This window comes from Paroedura picta, chromosome 1 (genome assembly GCF_049243985.1).
Source record: "Paroedura picta isolate Pp20150507F chromosome 1, Ppicta_v3.0, whole genome shotgun sequence".
NCBI classification, from domain to species: domain Eukaryota; kingdom Metazoa; phylum Chordata; class Lepidosauria; order Squamata; family Gekkonidae; genus Paroedura; species Paroedura picta.
This window is the reverse complement of record NC_135369.1, coordinates 205,024,662-205,045,420: the sequence shown is the minus strand read 5'-3', so window position 1 is coordinate 205,045,420 and position 20,759 is coordinate 205,024,662. Positions and strand designations below refer to the sequence as shown.

Genomic DNA, 20,759 nt, shown 5'->3' with positions numbered 1-20,759 from the left:
AGGAAATTCAAGATAATACAGAAATCCCACGAATGGCAAGGAAAGATCAAAAAAATGCTTACCTCAGACATGGATCTGTAAGACCTGTTCATATCCAAGAGGAGAACATTTCCAAGGAGAGGCCATGGCGTTGGTCCTGGGGGGGAAACTTGGCCACTAGCCTTCCAGAAGCTGCCCATTTTCAAAATGAACAGTATGGTGAGGACAAAAAGGAGCAAGAAGGAAACAGGATCCATAAGAGCCATGTGCCAAGAAATCATCCAAAGCAGCTCTGATAATACTCAATTTGTGATAATACTCAAGTGATAATACTCAATTTGGCCTTCGACGGTGCCCATTAGATGAAGCAACCAGTATAAATATTTGTTGTTCCCTGTGTGACGACTCTGGTGAACCTATGAGAACTATCCTGTATTCTCCCCTCCCACTTCCATAGCTTTAACCATTTGATCCAGTTCCACCCGTTCAGGCAGTGATTTTGTTGACTCCCACAGGGCAATTATTGCGCCAGAATTTTCATAAGCATGTTAATACTGCTTGAATTCTCCTTGAACTCCTTGCCAATATTTTGCTATGAAAGCTTCCGTTGCTATAAATTCTCCACCGCTTCAAGGATTGAAAGGGTTCGCTTGGTTCTGCAGTGTGTTAATTTACTGGCATGACAATTACGGTACAATTTTTAATGGAGAATGTAAATCATATTTGATGGCTGGCGGGGAAAGGTATTTGTGGGCAAGGCACACAACAATGTCGTCTACACTAGCGATCCCCAACCTGTGGGCCGCGGACCAGATGTGGTCCTTCGACTAATTGGAGGTGGGCCCCGAAGGACGCCTTCTCCCCCCCCCCCCCGGCCCTTTACAACACACTTTATTGTTGTGGCGTGTCTGTATCTTATTTTGAAGGGATGTTTAAACATTACCATAGCGCTCAGAGAGCGCTAGGGCAGTGGTTGAGAGTAGAGGAGTAAACTACCCCCCCACTGGGCCTCAGTAAAAGGCGTTGAGTGGTCCCCGGTGATAAAAAGGTTGGGGACCACTGGTCTACATGTTATGCAATGCTGTCAGAAAACTTCTGCTTCTCACGTCCTCAAACAATAGCTATAGACTGGCAGGAGGAGAGTTTGGCTAGAATAAGAGGCCATTAAACATGGCCACAGCATTGTTTTTCCTCTCACTGGAGCAGTGGTTCTCAGCCTGGGGGTCGGGACCCCTTTGGGGGGTCGAATGACCCTTTCACAGGGCTCGCGGCAAGGTGAGCAGCTTGGCTGGGGAGGTGCCGCCGCCACTGTTGCCTCTCCTCCTGAAGGCCCCTGCCAATTTATATACAACTTATAACCAATTTATATACAATCCTGAACAATGGATCTTCACGCCATTGGTCAGTTTCTGTTTAATTTCTGTGAAAGAACCCTTGCATCATTTTATGGTTGGGGGTCACCACAACAGGAGGGACAGAATTAAAGGGTCGCGGTATTAGGAAGGTTGACGACCACTGCACTGGAGGATTGGCACTACATGGAAGATGGAGCCTGAGCTAGCATAACAGTCCCCGAGACTCCAGCAGGTGCCCCATCCTGACCTTGCGGCATACTGGCCGCTCTAATAATGGTAGTATGCTCCACGATGAGGACCAACAATACTGAGGAGATCCACCTAGGTCTGACACAATAGCAAGCCCTAGGAATGACTGCCAATGCTGACACACCTGCATAGTAAAGCTTCCTCCACTACGCTGTCCAGGAATGCCATCGCTTCCAACTGCAGAGGCTGGACCAGGTGATGCAACAATTGCTTCTGAGCCTTGCATGATCCAGCTCTCATGGTGTACCACCTCATCCATTACCCAACATCATACCCCATGATCGGCTCTGGCACACCAGTTAACAGCACACTGGGAAAATCCAAAGGATAGTCATCGGAAATGAATTTGCATCATTTTATAAGCTATTGAACGCCATCGCCCACCCATATGTTGTCACAGGGAAGTCCGAACCTAGATGCTGGTTGGTGGTCCATGTGGCCAAAATCTGTCCCGTCACCTGCCACCTGGGTTCTCAGTTGTCTCGGGCCAGCCCAAAGCATGGACGTCACTGCCAGTGGAAATCATGGCTCATCTTTCTGTAAGACAAAGGCTTATCCAATATGCCTTGATGAAGGATCGAGAGTCATTGATTATCCCTGCAGGGTACAGAAACTGGGCCCCAAGGGCTGGGGCAAAATAGAATGCAGTCCTCCTGCCCTGGTCCCTGCGTGATCGCTCCAATGTGACAGCCCGCCAACTCACATAATCAAAAGCGCTATCCCTGGACAAAGCGGCCTCCCATCTACCAGCCCAAGGGGGTAGGATTTCTCACCACTTCTGGTGGCAATGAGCCCAGATGAGATCACCGTTCCCCCACCGCTCCACGCTATCGGTGACTCCCCATTCACAACTCCGCCATGCATAGCTGCAGCAAGTGATGGGGGTGCTGGAATTGCCCGTTCAAATTGCCCATTGCTCAAATTGCTGAAATTGCCCACCCACGCTTTCTGCTCTGGACCTATTTGCATTGTTATACTCTGTTACCTCTGTTATAGTGAATGTTAATGTTATTGTTATTGTGAAAAGCTGAGTTCCATGTATTGTTTTCTATGTTTTAGGTAAGCTGCCCTGAGCCTCAGGGAAGGGTAGTGGATGGATGGATGGATGGATGGATGGTCAGGGGGTAAATGTCATAAAAGGTAAAGGTAAAGGTATCCTCGGAAGGATGGAAGACTGAGTCAACCTTGAGCCGGCTGCTGGGATTGAACTCCCAGCCTCATGGGCAGAGCTTCAAACTGCATGTCTGCTGCCTTACCACCCTGCACCACAAAAGGCTTTTGTGGGGTTGTTAGATGTGTGTTTTTTTTTGGGGGGGGGGCGGACTGTGCTGATTTGCTAAGTCAGTATTTCATTACAGTGCCAAAGTGAGAATGGACTGATTCAAGTGGGTAGCCGTGTTGGCATGGAAGTGGCACAACAAAATCAGAGTCCAGTGGTACCTTTAACACCAACAAAGATTTATTCAAGGTGTGAGCTTTCGAGTGCATGCTCTCTTCCTCAGACTATGAGGTACGGTCATAACAGTGGAAATATAAAGCAAGTTGATTCTGCTAAATCAATAGTCAGTCAGTCATGCTTTATGCTTTATTGGCATAAAATATGTATAAGACATATAAAAATAGGGTTTAAAAATTCAACAAAATAATAAAATAGGCCATGGGGTTACATAACCAAACAGATTTTTAAATGATTAAATAAACTATAAAAGATAAAATACAAGGTAGGCAGCATATTATAAAAGCATCTTAGTTAAAACCCTGGCAACTAAAATGGTTACCCCTGGGTCTTTGTCAGAGAGCAGACATTGCAAGGTCATAGATTTACTTACAGAAGGCTGGTTTCCCAGCAAAGCAACAAAGCTGTCATCCCGACATTGCTCATATAAGGGGCAATCTAACAAAATGTGTGAGACAGAGTCAGGGCAGCCAGAACCACACGGACAGAGTCTCGCATGGTATGGGATACGGTGGAATCTTCCCTCTAAGACCTTTGAGGGGAAAGCATTCATTCGTACCAGGAGAAAAGCTCTTCTCAGGGGTGGGACATCAAGAAGATGCAAATATGTAGACATAATATTTCTCTGCATAGTGATGCCAAAGAATGCTGGTGAGCAGATTCGAGGCTAAATCAATAGACTGTGTCACAACATCAAAATGCAGCTATATGATAATTCTTTGATAACCAGCAACCACTCTGGACTTTCTCCTATCGACAGTGGGAAAGGGGGTAAAGAACTTTGGAATTTTTTCCCCTTCTTTAGAAGAAGCCTTATTTCCAAGGAAAGTAACAAGGTTAGGGCGACAATGGTCCATCCACCAAGGTGGACGCAGTTTGAGTCCCCTGCCTTCCCCCCCCCCCCCCTCTCGGTGCAAAGGTTTATCCTCGTGAAACGGGTGAACTGTGTAATCTTGCAGTATATTGTCCTGTGACATGTTTGCTCCAATAACTAATCTGCCACCAGAGTCCACAAAGTAGTAATTGTTTTGTGGTCATGCAAAGGCAATTTCCATCACAATAGGTCAGTTATTCAAAAACATTGCCTTTTTTGTGTACACTTTTTTTTTTTTGTACACTGCACAGACATGCCCTAATCAAAGCTGCCTTCCATGAAAAACAAAGGGAGCCAAACTGAACATCCATATTTTCCTTAAAAAGCATTTTTCCTCTTGTACAGTCAGGAAAATACCCATGCCTGTGTTGGCTACCAGCCCCCCCCCCCCCATTCTTCCCCAAACTTTACAGTTCAAACAGCACATGAGTTAGGTACTTATCCACATGCAGATAATTTAGAGGGATTAAAGTTTGCTTGTAATGGATGTATTGATTGATTGATTATTTATTACGGTCATTGACCAGCATCAAAGTATCTTCAGACCACATACAGACACATGGCATCAAGGAGTTAACAAAGGCACAAAACATTAATACAGCATTTTGACAGTCAGGTCACTCAGCATCAACCGTAACCAAAGATTTCCGCACTCTGCTGGCAGTGTAGCAAAACTTTGCCACCATGTAAGAAACAGAATTATCTTTATCTGCAAGCAAGATGTTAATTAGATGATTATCTGTAAGTCCAGGGAACCTTGATAGCAAGGCCAAGATTAAACAGCTTCTGGCAACCTTATAAAAGTCACAGTATAATATAATGTGGGCAATTGATTCAATTACACCTGAACTGCAAGGGCATAATCGGTCAAGTCTTCCACTTAGCAGTGCTGATGGAAATGCATTGAACCGGGCCCTCGAAAAAGCCCATCGAAATTTAGTTAAGGTGATTAATGTTAGATATGGTGCAGTAGAAAATCCCTCCCAGGACTTTAGTAACCTATATGGGCTTGGGAGTAGGGCCATCTCATTTTGCAGCTCAGTATCCATAAGTCATTGATAGACCAGATGTTTTGCTTGCCTGTGTGCCCCGGTTCTAATAGATGATCAGGCCTAAACCAATTTAAAGAAGTTTGTTAATTATTTCTGTACACCAGGTGGGTTGTGGGTTAACTGACAAGAAAGAAGGAATAAGGCCTACAGGTTGAAGATGAATTTTTAGCCAATAGTTAATTATTGTTTTCCATGCCCCGGTCTCTACTTTTGTCAACCCTGCCTCCTGCCGGGGAACTACATTAGCTGTACACCTTGGAACATTAAAGAGGGCTCTTAGGAAACCTGCTTGAATTTTCTCTAAGGGAGCAAAATTGGAGTAAGGGCCTAATTGGGCACCATATGTAAGTTGAGCCAGTGATTTGGCTGAAAACAGTTTAATTGCAGCAGGAATGAAGCCACCACCCTTAGCTCAATAGAATCTTAAGATAGCCGCTGTACTCTTTGGATGTAATTTATTTTTCATTAAGACAGAGACTAAAAGAGACTGCTTTTCACTGAACTTTTTTGTATGAAAAAGCTAACATTAGGAGACCCCCCACTGGATCAGACCAGTGGTCCATGTAGTCCAGCAACCTATCTCACACAGCAGCCAACCAGTACCTCTGGAGGGCCAACAATAGGGCACAAAGGCTGAGACATTCATAACAACATGAGATCCCTCTAGGTTAGGTTAATCTAGTCCAGCATCCTGCTCATACAGTGGCCAGCCAGTTTCTTCCCCTGATGTTTCCTCCTGGCACTGGAATTTAGATGTTTACTGCCTCTGAATATGGAGTCACCATGGATAGTAGCCATTTATAGACATATCCTTCCTTCAACTGTGAGATGTCTGTTTCTAAGGGAGAGCTCCACAGGGTGGTAGAGGTGGTATGGCTTCCTTCTGGAGATCTGACCCATAGGAATCCCTTTGCAACCCCAATGATGAGTGATCTGGGGATTTAGGTGAATCAGGAGGGCCAGCCATTGTGTACTAATGGTTGACACCTCATAGAATAGAATCTGGAGATGATGCCATTCCACTTGGACAGGCAGAAGGCAACATGAACACATTAGAACAGGAGTAGTCAATCTGTGGTCCTCCAGATGTCCATGGACTACAATTCCCATGAGCCCCTGCCAGCATTTGCTGTCAAGGGCTCATGGGAATTGTAGTCCATGGACATCTGGAGGACCACAGGTTGACTACCCTTGCATTAGAGGATCCTCGGTAAACCCTCTTCAACTGGAATTGTGTGATAGTATTTTTGTCTGCACCCAGACCTGCATAGCCCAGGGGAACCCAATCTCATCAGATTCCAGAAGCTAAGCAGGGTCAGCGATTCTTAGCACTTGAATGAGAGATCACCAAGTGATACCAGGTACACTACAAAGAGTTTGGCAATGGCAAACCACTTCTGTTTATCTCTCACCCTGACAATCCTAAGGGGTTTGGCATACATTATGTTAATTCAAGAGTAAGTTGTAGTTCAACATCTGTCAAGAGTGTAGAGAACTAACCTGGATGCTGGAAGCCTCTCTTTCCCAATTCTGTGGCCAGTGGACAAGTTGCATCCTTTAGTGGTGAGTAGGGATGCCAGCCTCCAGATGAGACATAGGTATATCCTGGAATTATAGCTCATCTCCAGACTACAGAAATCAATTCCCCTGGAGAAAGTGGATGCTTTGGAGCAGTGGTCCCCAACCTTTTTATCACCGGGGACCACTCAACGCTTGACAATTTTACTGAGGCCCGGTGGTGGGGGGGGTAGTTTACTCCTCTACTCTCAACCACTGCCCTAACGCTCTCTGATCGCTATGGTAATGTTTAAACATCCCTTCAAAATAAGATACAGACACGCCACAACAATGAACATAAGGAACATTTTATTTTCATGGAAATTTTAACTCGTGACAATGACAAATCAATGGGAACCCTGATCTTGTTTCTCTGCAACGAGATAGTCCCATCTGGGAGTGATGGGAGACAATGACACCCAAAGCGTGTTGTAAAGGGCCGGGGGGGGGGTGAAGTAAAGGGCCGGGGGGGAGAAGGCGTCCTTTGCGGCCCACCTCCAATTAGTCGATGGACCACATATGGTCCGCCGCCCACAGGTTGGGGATCGCTATTTTGCACAATGAAAATGCATTTTTACAGCAAAAGGTTGAGGATGGGAGAGGTGGCAGTCACCTGCTAAAGGGACAAGTACAGCAAATCATTCCCGTTCCGGCCCCTCCCACCCAAGAACCTTCTTGGCAGGCTGGCAGGCTGACCTTCTTCTCAGCCCCCCCCCCCCTTGCTTCCATTTGGTCCACGTGTGCCAGCAGACAGAGATTTGTGCCAACAGCTGTCGACAGTCTGCCAACAAGCCGCAGTTCAAACACCAGAGGGCGGCAATCCACCTGTGTAGCCTCCCCACCCCCAGTCCCAAGGTCACCTGTTAACGGGAACCTGCCAGCATCAGAGGCACCGAGAAGCAGGCCAAATAGAAGTCAGGTAAGTCACAGGTGTAATACCTTCCGGTGCGGGATGCAATCTACATTTTCATCGGCGGAGGCTTCCGTGGGGAACACACCTCAAGGCACTTCTTCCTCATCAAGTAATAGAGTTCTCGCGGATCAGGTTCTTTCTCAGATTGGGCCAGGAACACTTCTTTATTAAGCACCAGACTTTATTAAGCCATATAGACATGGCAGGCGGTGGAGAGTAACAGGGCTGTTGGTATAGAGCAGGGATAGTCAACCTGTGGTCCTCCAGATGTCCATGGACTACAATTCCCATGAGCGAATGCTGGCAGGGGCTCATGGGAATTGTAGTCCATGTACATCTGGAGGACCACAGGCTGACTACCCCTGGTAGAGAGCAAGTGCCTGAACCACATGACTTGGGAGATTCAGCCATATTTTGGGTACACCCAAGCTTTTGCGCAGCGTACAAGTTCCACTGTGGCTTGTGGCGCATTCCAGGATGCTGTGGGTGAGAGCACATCGGGCGGAAGCCCCTTGGATGAGGATCTCCATGAGGAAGGCTCCTGCAGAGACACAGTGTAAGAAGCACCGGTGGACTTGCTCATCACATTGTACCCAGTCTTCTGGTGAGTCTTCTACTGATGAGGATGAAGGGGACATTCAAAGGAACAGGTCATACTGGGTTGAAGGAGCTTGCATTCCTGGCCTTCCCCCATGGCTATACAAAAAGTGTTGGGAGGCAAAACACTTAGGGGAAGAAGTCGAAGGAGGGATAAACAACCCATCCACTGATGAAGATTCTCCTCAGGCCAGTGGCTCATCCCTTCCAACACTCTACATCACAAAGTGGCCATAACCCAGGTACCATCAGGAGGCCCACCAGTGGGGCCAGAATTCCAGAAGCTCTCCCACTCTCCCCCCCCCCCAATGTATTTTTTAAATTATTTTCAGATTTTTCTGGGGAGTGCCTAAAGTTAGCAGTGTAGGCCTGAGCTGCAGATTTACGCATCTGCTGATTATGCCACACTTGACTATTATATATAAGATAAACTTTTCAGACTCCAGTGTAGAGAAGAGAGAAGAACTATTATGGGAGAACAACTCTAGGAGAATTATGACTAGCCAGGCATTCAGGACTTCAGTTTGAAAACACAATCCCATGATATGTGCCGGTGTTCAAAAGAACCAACATACTGGAAAGAGACTTCGAATATAATTGATTTCAGGATAAATTTATAAACATTTTCCCTCAAATACAAACAGTATTGGTGGAACTGTACAAGTAATAAAGGACAGTCATTGTTTACAACTCAAGCTATGGTACAAATAAAGAAAACAAAATCCTAATTGCTTTAGCAGCAGATCTAGAGTTTCTTTCCACTTCCCATAGATGGAGAGCAAGTCCTTTCCTTGCTTAGCATTAAGCATGTTACAAACGCACTCATGCGGTCTCAGTTTAAGACCCAGCACACATTTGAAGATGTTAATGGTACAACCCCCCCCCCCACACACACACACACAACATTTCAAGATCTTCCCTGTGACACTAGTGAGAAAAATGACTTTAGGAAGTTTTATGTACCTGTTTGAATCCAGTCTAATTATTTAAGTGAGACACACCTAGATTAAAAGGTTAAACTGAACCAAATGTAAGGATTATTAAGTCTTATTCCATTCAAAAGAAGCACTGAACATTGGCTGAGCTGTTCTACACTCAAATGGAAGGAACTCAAGTTCTCAACTCCAGCTTCACTGTGTTCTGTAGATTTATTATTATTTTTATCCAGGGATCTGGCACTTAGTCTAAAGTAGAAAAATTCTCTTAAAAGTGCCGCAGTCATCTAAGCCAGGGGTAGTCAACCTGTGGTCCTCCAGATGTGCATGGACTACAATTCCCATGAGCCCCTGCCAGCAAACGCTGGCAGGGGCTCATGGCAATCGTAGTCCATGAACATCTGGAGGACCACAGGTTGACTACCCCTGATCTAAGCAATCCCTCCCCATCTTGAGCAAATGAGACACAAATCTGGTGGGGAAAAGTATGCAAATTGAACCCCCCTCCAAATCAATGAAGTTTAGAATGTTTAAGTCAAAGTGATCTCAGGAGTTTTCATGTATTTTGGTCGGATTTTAACTTTCACTGTTTATGCTCAAAGCGCACAGACTGTACCAGCCCAATCACTTCTTGGTTTTAACAAACTCCTGTGCTTCCTCCAGGAGGGTGTCGACATCTTCGTCATCTTTGCCCTCAAAATCTGGCTCCCAGTCTGAGTCTTCATCTGTAGGCTCACACTCTTCTTCCTCTTCATCATCAATGAAGCTGTCATCTAGATCATACTCATTAGGTCTGCCTTCATTATCACTGTCATCCTCCAAGAGACTTCTTCCTGGAGAGAGATTTTATCCAATCGGTTAAACTACTCTATTCTGCTTAATTTGGATCCTTCCCCCACATGCAACCAGCTGGGTGACCTTGGGCTCCCCAAGGCACAGATAAGGCTGTTGCAATTGCAATAATGATGCAATTATTCCAGCCTCTGAAGAAATTCCCCTCTTTCCTTGAACATGGGGCCGGTGTCACAGGGGAAAAAAGGAAAAAGGGAAACAAAACCCCAACCTGACTAGACAAGTTAGGAACCTAAAGGTTGAGCTGTTTAAAATACAAGTATGTATTATAATCAGATGCACAGAACACAAATCAAAAACATTGATAAAAATTTTCATTATGCCCTGTATATTACCTTTACCATCAACAACACACAGAACATCTGAGGAAGTAAGACACTCCTCCTCAGTGGTCAAACAATTTAAAATGGAGTTTACAAACAATGTAAAATATTATTCAAAAGTGTTGTCCACCTCTCATTCAAAAGCGCATTCTCATGTGTTAAGTATTGTGGGCTCCATATTAGATAACTTTAAAAGCAACACATATTAGTTGGAGCACAGTTTGGCCACCCTTGCTCTAAGCACAGGAATCAGAATTTACCAAGTGACATTTTATTGGCTCTGCTTAGAAACATACAGCACCCTTACCTTTCTTGATAGGCTTTGGTCTCGTCTGCTTTCTTTCGGGTTCTAAAGGAACAAGCCAAGGTAAAGATACTATTACAGCAACATGAATTACGAAAAAAAACTTCCTTCACTAATTGATTTCCATTTTAAGTGTCTGAGATGATTGGAAACACCAGAACACTGGAGAAGCCACATTGGATCAGGCCAACGGCCCATCAAGACCAATTCTCTGGATCACACAGTAGCCGGAACCCAAGTGCCCAGAGTCTGTCCCACTGGATTGAATGGAACTGGTGGGGGCACCCTCTTTCGAAACCCCTAGAAGTGGACCCCGTGGTCCAACTGTTGTGAAATTTGGAAAGGGGGGGGGGGTCAGGAGAGAGCCTCCAAGAGCTACCCTATGGAGGTTGTAACAGAAACCCCACCCCCCAGGCCCCAGGAACGGCGGAAACACCAAAATTCCCATTGAAGTCAATGGCGTCGTTGACTTTAATGTGTGCTGAAACCAAATCGGGATGGATTGGGCCCCAGGTGCACAAGCCTATCTCCCACTGTGCCCCCCCCAAGCACCAAGAAGACAGAGCATCACTCTCCCAAACATACTGTTCCACCTCTGCCATGTGTCTAACAGCCACTCATGGACTTCTGCTCTATATATTTATATAGTCTACTCTATTATTATTATTATTATTATTATTATTATTATTATTATTATTATTATTATTATTATTATTATTATTATTATTATTATTATTTATTCTGCTGTCTGTGCTTATAGCCACCACTACTTGCTGTAACAGCTGATCTTTCTTAACTTTGTTTCCCCAGCAGCCCCCTTGGGACCCCCAAAAAATTGATGGGAATCCCAGAAGCTTCACAGACATCATGGCAGGAGCCCAAGAGCGTTATAAGGGAAGAAGGGGATTTGGGTGAAAATGTCCCTCCCTGGTCTTCTGCTGATGGAGTTCCTGGTGGCAGAAGATGAAAGAAGAGGAAGAAGAGTTGGTTCTTATATGCCACTTTTCTCTACCAGGAGTCTCAAAGAGGCTTACAGTCGCCTTCCCTTTCCTCTCCCCACAACGGACACCCTGTGAGGTAGCTGCTCAGTCAAAACTGCTTTATCACTGCACTTCTAACCACTATTCCAAGCTGGCTCTCAGAAGAATGGATAATGCCACATAGTTCCCCCTTCTTGATTGTGGGACTTGAGCTTTTTGTCAACAAGCCTCTTGAGATGCCCAACATCCACCTTTTAGATGGCTCCAGGCTCCAAGGTGGGAAAACAAAGAGGTGGGAAAGAGTCTACCTTCTGGTGGAAAAGGTCTACCTTCCAGTCATGATTTGTAGACTCCAATCTAAGGTATCTATAACATTTTGCAGAACAATTTTAGAGATTTTGCATGGTGGTAGAACTCCATGGTAGAACATCAGCATTGCTAGCAGAAGGACCCAGGTTCAATCCCTAGCATCTTCAGTCAAGGGGACCAGGCCATAAGTGAAGTGAAAGCCCTCTACCTCCATGAGACCTCAGGGAGCTGCTGCCAGTCCGAGTAGGTAATACTGTCCTGATGGTCTGATTCTGTACGTATGTTTGTGTGTATTGCTTTCTTATGTGTATGTAGCAAACCTGAGTGAGAAAGTTACCCAAAAACATCAACACAAAATGAAGAGAAGGAGCTTCCTTCCTCTAAGTATGCTAAGCAGAAAAGAAGACATTCTTATGAAATCATTGTATATTACAAGTCCCAGTTGACTTACGGCGACTCCAAAGAGTTTTCAAGACAAGAGATGTTGGGAGGTGGTTTGCCTTGGTCTGCCCCCACATCTCGACTGAGATTCCATGGAGGTCTCCCATCCAAATAATAGCCAGGACCAACACTGCTTAGCTTCCAAGATCAGCCTATTCTGGACTATCCCGGTCAGGGGGTAAATGCCATAAAAGGTAAAGGTATCCCCTGTGCAAGCACCGGGTCATGTCTGACCCTTGGGGTGACGCCCTCTAGCGTTTTCATGGCAGACTCAACACGGGGTGGTTTGCTAGTGCCTTCCCCAGTCATTACCGTTTACCCCCCAGCAAGCTGGGTACTCATTTTACCGACCTCGGAAGGATGGAAGGCTGAGTGGACCTTGAGCCAGCTGCTGGGATTGAACTCCCAGCCTCATGGGCAGACAGCTTCAGACAGCATTTCTGGTGCCTTACCACCCTGCGCCACAAGAGGCTCTTTTGTAAATGCCATACAAGACTACGAAACCTAACTCTAAGGCTGTTGTTAAAGGACACTGAACCTTTTAGCCTTCCATCAACCCTACTGTTGATCAAACCAAGTGTCAGTCTTTACCTGGGGGCGCCGTGTGCTTATATTCTTTCTTGTGCTGAGGATTCTTCCTGCAAAGAAATGGTAGGGGAATGAGTTAAGAGTCTCCTTTTCTCACTCTCTCCACTGCTGAAAAAAATGTTTCTAGGGTGGTGAAACCTATTACAACAATCACGGAAGGTTGAGGAAATTTCTGCAGGGGAATTTAACCAACTAGCCCACTACATCTTCCATATACCAGTACTTCTCCGAGCTTTCCAAGAGAAAAGGAAACACAATTGCTTCCCAACCTCTAGCTTAGAAATATATATAGAGAGAGAAGGGGTGGGAAGGGCATTATTTGGCTCTTGTGGCTCTTTCTTGCATACTCGGGGGAAATGACAATCGCCACCTTGGGACTGAGAGGCCGATTTCTTCCAGGCCAGATTAGCTAGGGATTCTAGTTTTGAGGAGGGGCCATAATCAGGGCATTGAATTTGGGTCACTGTGGGTGGGCAGGTAGTTGTGAATGTTCTGCTTTCGGCCAAGGGTTAGACATGACCTTGGAGGTACCTTCCAACTCTGTGATTCTGTGAAAACAAAAACGCCAAAGAGAAACTGAGAAGACTGAAGCAGATTCTCAGATACTTTCAAGGTGAGTCAAGATACCCCTGATCTGGTTGCAGGGCAGAGTGAGGCTTTTTACTAAGGTACTGTGTACCTGCATTGGGGGAGGGGCGGAAACAGTGCAACATCTACAAAGGAGCTGTAGCCTTACTCATGAGCCACGTTGGGTTAGATCCTGCCTGGCATGTCTACTGAGGAGGGCAGCTTGTGCAACTTCTCCCCTTTTCTACTGCAAGCCTGCAGCTCCCCCCACCCCCCACCCCCGCCCGCACCCCCAATTAAAAGGAAAAACATGGACAAGAGAGGCAAGAGAGGACCATTGTATCTCAGTCCAGTTCATGAATGCAAGTTCCCAGCCTCTCTAGCTGACCCTTAAATACCCATTTGACCCACTACACCAGGGGTAGTCAAACTGCTGCTCTCCAGATGTCCATGGACTACAATTCATCAATCATAGTTCCGTCTCCCATGATAATTGGAGTGATGGTAAATGTCCTAAGCCAGGGGTAGTTAAACTGCGGCCCTCCAGATGTCCATGGACTACAATTCCCATGAGCCCCTGCCACGGGCTCCTGGGAATTGTAGTCCACGGACATCTGGAGGGCCGCAGTTTGACTACCCCTGCACTACACCATCTGCTCCTTAAACAACCCAGCTAGTGGGCAAACTTATCTTGTGATAGTTATTGGATTTTAAGTACTATTTCTTTTTGCTTCATTTATGTCCAACCTTTCTCTTCAGTTGGATTCCCAAAGTGCTTCACCCTTTTCCTCTCCTCCATTTTATCCTCACAACACTCCTGGTAGGTAGGCCATACCAACAGTTTGCGAGTAGCAAAAGGGTGACCAGCCAGTGAACTTTCATGGCAGACTGGAGATATAAGAACATAAGAGAGAAGCCATGCTGCCTCAAGCCAGTGGCCCATCCAGTCCAAGACTATGTGTCACACAATGGCCAAAACCCAAGGGCCATCAGGAGGTCCATCGGCGGGGCCAGAACTCCAGAAACCCTCCCATTCTAGCCCCCCGCCAGCACCACAAATATAGAGCACCACCACTCCAGACATAAGAACGTAAGAGAAGCCATGCTGCATCAGGCCAATGCAAAGGGGTTTTACAGTGAACTCAATAATTAGGAGGAGAAGAAGCTCTCAGCTTGTAACTGCCCCACATTTGCCCAAGGTTACTGGTACAAAAATCATAATCTTCCTTGGAATTTGGTCACCTTTCTGGGGGGAGGGATAGGCTAAGCTTGGTACCTACAGTCCCAGAAAACATTTACATATGGATTCAGTATTGCAAGCTGGAGTTACAAAGTGGGAGACGGCTAGAATGCAACGTGCTATTCTCCTCCTCCAAGACTGAACACAAACACAAAACACACGACTGAATCTCCAACCATTTTTACCCTGATGCAATTTTAGATAATCTGCTGCCTTCAGATAATGGTGCCTTTTGTCCTCTTACATCTAGATCTCAGCTTGATAGTTCCTCCCTCTCCATCATTAGAATAGTTATCCGCCACAATCTCACAGCAGCCTATTAAGTAACACCCCACAATGTTGTCTAATTAATGACCAGCAAATTGAAAGACGGTCGCTTAAAGTGGAGATGTCAGGCCCAATGAGGTTCCTATGTAATACTGTTCAGTGGGGAGATCAACAGCAGACTGGCCAAATAGAATTCAGATTCCTGTATGCTTAATCTATAACAATAAATACAGGACACTGGACTTGTACCAAGATCTGTCTCTAGGCTCTATACCACCAATGCATTTTCTGGAACCCACCAAGTATTTTTAGAATGTGGGTGGGGCGAGGTGGACTTTTCCCTAGCAAGAGTTTGATTGGCTGTACAGATTTTTTAAATGTTTGCTGCCGTCACAGCACAAGGTAAGTGAGGACATTCATGTTGTAGCTGGCTGCACTTCCCCGTGGTAGCCATTTTGTGGCAGCTACTTTGTGGCTGTGCCTACTACATCATGTCTGAATTCCAAAGGGACTGTGCTGCCAGGCATGGTCACGTTTTTTTCTGACACACATGAGATGCACTCTCTGTGCAGAGTAAGATAGTAGCTGAGAGTGGTGTTCCTAGATATCACGTATCTTAGAAGGTGGTGCTCCAAAAAGAAATATCATACCAGTATTTGTTGGGGCTACACCTAACAGATTTCCCTTCATCATACAGCTATGTTTTATAATTGGTTTTAGATAAGAGTGCATCTTTACACCGCTCCGTGAGAGTGGTATAATCAAAAGGCTAATGGCTATGTGGGAGGGCTCGGTCTGGGATGGGGGGGCTAACGATTGGGCCCTCCGCCTGTCAGCCCGCCTCCCGACCCACCCACCACCCAAACCTAGCCCACCTTCGGATGCCAGCCACCATTTCGCACCTGGCTGCCGACAAGGCAGGTAGGCAGCCACCCGCCCTACCCTGTCATGAGACAAGAAACTAGTCGCTGACAAGAAACCAAAACTCTTTGTTCTGGCTAGTAACTCTTACCTGTAACAGGTAGTTCCATAGGGGCATTCAGGTCGTGGATCATTAACGGCTGCAGTTCCAACCTCAGGGTCGTGGCAATCAGCATCCCCAGGGTGAGAGAACTGCTGGAAGTGTATAGGGTTCTTCCTGCAAAATTACCAAGCATACTAATTCATAGAATTATGTTGATGTTTCACATAAGGAGCGAGAATCTTTGTGGGTAGATTTTTTAATTTTTAAATGCAGGGTATTTCACTCACGACTTCTTCTAGGGCAGTGGTCCCCAACCTGCGGCCCGCGGCCCGGTGCCGGGCCGTGAAGGCCATGGCGCCGGGCCGCGGCTCCCTCTCCCCGCCCCTCCCCCCCCTGCAGTAAAAAACTTCCCAGGCCGCAAGCTTGCGGCCTGGGAAGCTTCTTACTGCGGGAGGGCGGGGAGAGGGAATCGGGGCCGGGCCGCGCCCGTGCGGACGCAGCCCGATGCAGGGGTGCGGCTCGCGGGCGCAGCCCGATGTGGGGGCGCAGCCCGATGTGCGGGCGCAACCTGATGCGGGGGCGCTGCCTGCGGGCGCGGCCCGATGTGCGGGCGCAGCCCAATGCCCTGCCGGTCCCCAACCTCAGAAAGGTTGGGGACCACTGTTCTAGGGTAGCGGTCCCCAACCTTTCTTTGGTCAGGGACTGCCTCTGGGGTGAGGGGAGAGCCGATGGCCCGGACGCCACACGGCAGCTGCGCGCAAAAACGCATGCGTAGTTGCCACGCATGCGCGTTTTCGCCACCAGGGGGCAATAACGCGCATGTGTGGCAACTGGGTGTGCGCGTTTGTGTTGACGGCGTGCCGGGCCTGCCTCTTCCCTGAGCTTCTCGCTGTGGCGGGGGGTGGCAGGCGCGGCTGCCAGCGACCTGGTACCGTGGCCTTCGTGGACCGGTACCAGGCCACAGACCGGGGGTTAATGAACCCTGCTCTAGGGGTTACTTTGCATGTCGCTGAAGGTAGAAATGACTGAGCAATAATATATTGTAAAGGCTGAGTTATTTTTAAGAAGGAATATTCAAACCATCAGTAAACCACGGTTGGTCACTGAAAGGCTTTCAACCCACAGTCACCAGACAGCAGTCTGCAGAACAATGGTGCTCGATTTTGAAGGACTCCATCCAGCTCCTGTCAACGCCCCCCCCCCCGGACCCTCCTCCCCACACACACTAAGTTTCAAAGCTGCTCCATCACTTTTTCTGCTATAAATCACCAGCAGCCTGGTTCCCTCGTAGTTCAAGTGAAGCCGGGCCAGCTTGTCCCAGACAACAGTGGACCCAAACCTTTTTATCACCGAGGACCGGTCAATGCTTGATAATTTTACTGTGGCCCTTGGGGGGGGGTAGTCTTTTGCCAAGGGATGTCATCACTGCCTGAGCCTCTGCTCCACTTGCCTTTCCGCCATTTTGCAACTTGACTTACCTGTAGCAGTTTCTCCCATACTGGCAAGGGATCCTTGTGTGCTTGGTTAAATTCGAGCTCTGCGGTACACTGGAGCTTCCAGTTGAATCGGAACTGTCAGCTTCAGTTGTCTGATCTGGTATCAACACTTTGTTCTCATCCTGGTGCACTAGAGACTGAGATGGCATTCCTTCGCTCTCCGCTTTAGATGCACCCCTGTCCTCTTCGATCCCCCTCATATTACTTGGATCGCTCTCCGTGGACCGATATGCAGATTGACTGGGCTCTGAGCATTCATTCTGCATCGCCACCGTTTTCGGTATCAGAGATACACTTCTGCTATTATTGTTTTCCACTTTTGGCACAGCAGATTCTGTCGCGACTCCCTGCACAGCCTGTGGAGATTGTGAAATTCTTAAGATGGATTTTAGGTCACGACTCCTCACATAACAAAGACCTCTTAGACTGAGTTCTTCCTTATTTTTTATTTTTTAATTTATTCGACTTATTGCCTGCCACTCTCATAGCTGGCTCATGGTAGGATACGTCTGTTAAAACCCCCATTAAAACCCGTCTGGACATTCATGAGTACAGACTCCTAAAACAATTTAAAAAACCATGGCGGTCACTGACCCGCTAACCCCTCAAAGATCTAATATAGGAGCGGAAGGAGGGAGTGCAGATCACACGGCGGGTGCTACGTTCTCAGGTGAAGTGGTTATGAAGTGGTTCTACTGTATTCAACGGCACAGATTCACATGTAGTGGGAAGTCCACGTGCCACTTGAGAAGCAACAAACCAACAGGGACTGATCCCTGAGGAGCTTGCAATCGAATTTCATCAGTGAAGAATAGGGAAAGACGACTGAAGAGGTAACATGAGCTAATGTAGTCATACAGAAGTAAGAGGTGAGAGATTAAGCTGAAGAGTTCCTGGTGAGATGAGTGTCGATGAGGGATTGCAAAGAAGCCTTCCTCTCTCACATAAGCTCCTTCCTCAAGAGAAGAGCTGCTTCATTTTGAGGAGGGTTCCTCATATTCAGCCTGCCCAGACTGTGGTTCTCCATGGGTGACAATGGCAAGGAGCCCAGGCTCCTGGGAATCGTAGTCAAGGGACATCTGGAGTGCAAGAGTGTGCTGAGCTCTACTCTATCCTAAGGAAGAATATCTGGAAAGGGGAGGGGGAGGGAAGCCTGAGCTTGTGTCTATTAAGTCCCGGCCCAATCTCAGTGCCTTGCCGCAGTCAGTTCTTCTGTTCCATGTGTGATCTTGGCAAAGTGATCGCCTGTATGTCTTTTGTTCAATAAACTAACTTTTGGTTAAATGCCCAAGTCGTGGAATTGGCCGTGTGGGAAATTGAGAAAGGACTTCACAGCAGCACTCACAGAAGATTTGTGACATATAACAACAAATGGGCTACTCACAGAAAGAAAACAATCAATAGCATCAAAGGGCTCCTTTGATGGTTTTTCTATCAGAAAGGTAATAAAAATGTCCAAGCCATTCAAAAAGTATACAATCAGAAATTTATCTCCAGATTGTTCTATGGAAATCTGATCTCAATAGAGGCATTCAATAACATACTGGGGTCTGTACACTTTGCTTTCTTAAGATCTTTACTGGAGGTCCCCAGAAGTGTAGCCAATCTTACTATAAATGCTGAGCTGGGCCAGCAGCAACTGATGACCAAAGCTTGGTTGAAGACCATTAAGAGAGCCAGTTTGGTGTAGTGGTTAGGAGTGCGGACTTCTAATCTGGCTTGCTGGGTTCAATTCTGCACTCCCCGACATGCAGCCAGCTGGGTGACCTTGGGCTCACCATGGCACTGATAAAGCTGTTCTGACCGAGCAGGAATATCAGGGCTCTCTCAGCCTCATGTGCCTCACAGGGTGTCTGTTATGGGGACAGGAAAGGGAAGGCGAAGGTAAGCCGCTTTGAGCTTCCTTCGGGTAGAGAAAAGCAGCATATAAGAACCAACTCTTCTTCTTCTAAAATTCACCACACAGCTTCTCCTGGAAGCCGACTTACAGATATGCTTAGTGATTCATTTATTTCCCAGGAACATGACTGGTCCAAGATTAATATAGGACAAGTTTCTCAATGGTTACTAGCCATGGTGACTGAGGGGAACCTCCACATGCAATGGCCTCTGAATCCTAAAGCCAGGAGATAGCATCAGAGGAAGGCCTTGGCCTCTGTGCCCTGTTGGCCCTACAGAGGGAGTTGTAGACTACTGCGAGAGACAGGATGCTGGACCAGTTGGACCACTGGCCTAATCCAACAGGGCTTTTCTGCCATTCTTATCCAGCAAAGGCTGTTGTTGGCCCTCCAGAGGAATTGGTTGGCCACTGCGTGAAATAGGATGCTGGACTAGATGGACAACTGCTCTGATCCAGCAGTCCTCTTCTGATGTTCCAGTGACTGCCAAGTTCCTAAGCAGTTCACAACGGACAATGGTGGCCTTCAAGTCTGCCACATCTATGACACTGTACTCAGCAACAACAACAAAAAAGGGTTACAAAGCCATTACAACTTTTATTCTGCAGTGGCTGGTGTCCAACCACCCACTAAACTAAGTTTGTTGTAGCCATTAGCGACTGCTGCCAGAGAGGTCCAAATGCTTTAGAAGCAACCGCCCACAGCAAGCTCCTTCTTCAGAAACACTGATAATGAAGTCCATGAAACCTCTTTATGGATGCTTTCTGAGACCCAAGCTATCCTTAAATGCAGAACGGATCATCCATCCATCACGCCTCCACCCCATGGCCAGGACTAAAGCCCTATTGGAATGGATCGAGTGCCAAAGTTTCTTCTAAGAATGGCAGGAGCATTTTAAAATTTATATGCAATGTATATGAAAATATTCTTTCTCTGACCCCTGCTCCATTGTTGGAATGTGTGCACAACACCTTATTTCTATTGATTGTGTCCCTGTGATCAGCAATATATGTCATATATCAGTCATCTCTCCCCAGGATGGCACCGGAAGGTGGAGGATTCATCAACTCCAAGAAAGCACATGTATGTTCAGATGAACTCTCGCCCTTTTGGCTACTGCAGGCAAAATTAAGCAATTAAGAGCCTCTTGTGGCGCAGAGTGGTAAGGCAGCAGAAATGTTGTCTGAAAGCTCTGCCCATGAGGCTGGGAGTTCAATCCCAGCAGCCGGCTCAAGGTTGACTCAGCCTTCCATCCTTCCCAAGTCGGTAAAATTGAGTACCCAGCTTGCTGGGGGGTAAACGGTAATGACTGGGGAAGGCACTGGCAAACTACCCCGTATTGAGTCTGCCATGAAAACGTTGGAGGGCGTCACCCCAAGGGTCAGACATGACCCGGTGCTTGCACAGGGGATACCTTTACCTTTAATTCAACAACGTCAACAGTACCTGTAATGAAAGGGCAGCATCACTGCTTGTGGTAGTCTTTTGCTTTTTCGCCGGGCTTTTTCTTCTTTCTTCATTATTTCCTATTATTAAGACACCAATATTGGTTGTTTTGCCAAA

The 20,759-nt window shown here is 46.8% G+C and overlaps 2 protein-coding genes across 7 annotated transcripts in view; both read right to left on the bottom strand.

Moving 5' to 3' along the window:
* The window catches only part of LOC143827904 (cytochrome P450 2K1-like), a 32,783-nt gene extending 32,413 nt beyond the window's left edge, over nucleotides 1–370 (bottom strand). For all 3 annotated transcript variants that reach the window (XR_013227438.1, XM_077317945.1, XM_077317960.1), the window contains exon 1: nucleotides 63–370. Coding sequence is in view for 2 of the 3 variants with exons in the window: in XM_077317945.1 (XP_077174060.1) it covers nucleotides 63–260 (198 nt within the window). In the remaining variant the exon portion in view is untranslated. The remainder of the gene's footprint in view (nucleotides 1–62) is intronic.
* Nucleotides 371–8,624: 8,254 nt separating this feature from the next.
* APLF (aprataxin and PNKP like factor) overlaps nucleotides 8,625–20,759 on the bottom strand; it is a 25,357-nt gene continuing 13,222 nt past the window's right edge. For 3 of the 4 annotated variants that reach the window (XM_077317887.1, XM_077317868.1, XM_077317879.1), the window contains exons 6-11: nucleotides 20,643–20,722; nucleotides 17,281–17,654; nucleotides 15,851–15,976; nucleotides 12,768–12,814; nucleotides 10,450–10,491; nucleotides 8,625–9,800 (exon numbers count right to left, since the gene is read on the bottom strand). In XM_077317887.1, the coding sequence (XP_077174002.1) occupies nucleotides 9,592–9,800; nucleotides 10,450–10,491; nucleotides 12,768–12,814; nucleotides 15,851–15,976; nucleotides 17,281–17,654; nucleotides 20,643–20,722 (878 nt within the window). In that variant the 3' untranslated portion in view covers nucleotides 8,625–9,591. The remainder of the gene's footprint in view (nucleotides 9,801–10,449; nucleotides 10,492–12,767; nucleotides 12,815–15,850; nucleotides 15,977–17,280; nucleotides 17,655–20,642; nucleotides 20,723–20,759) is intronic. The other variant, XR_013227430.1, reaches the window with a different exon arrangement.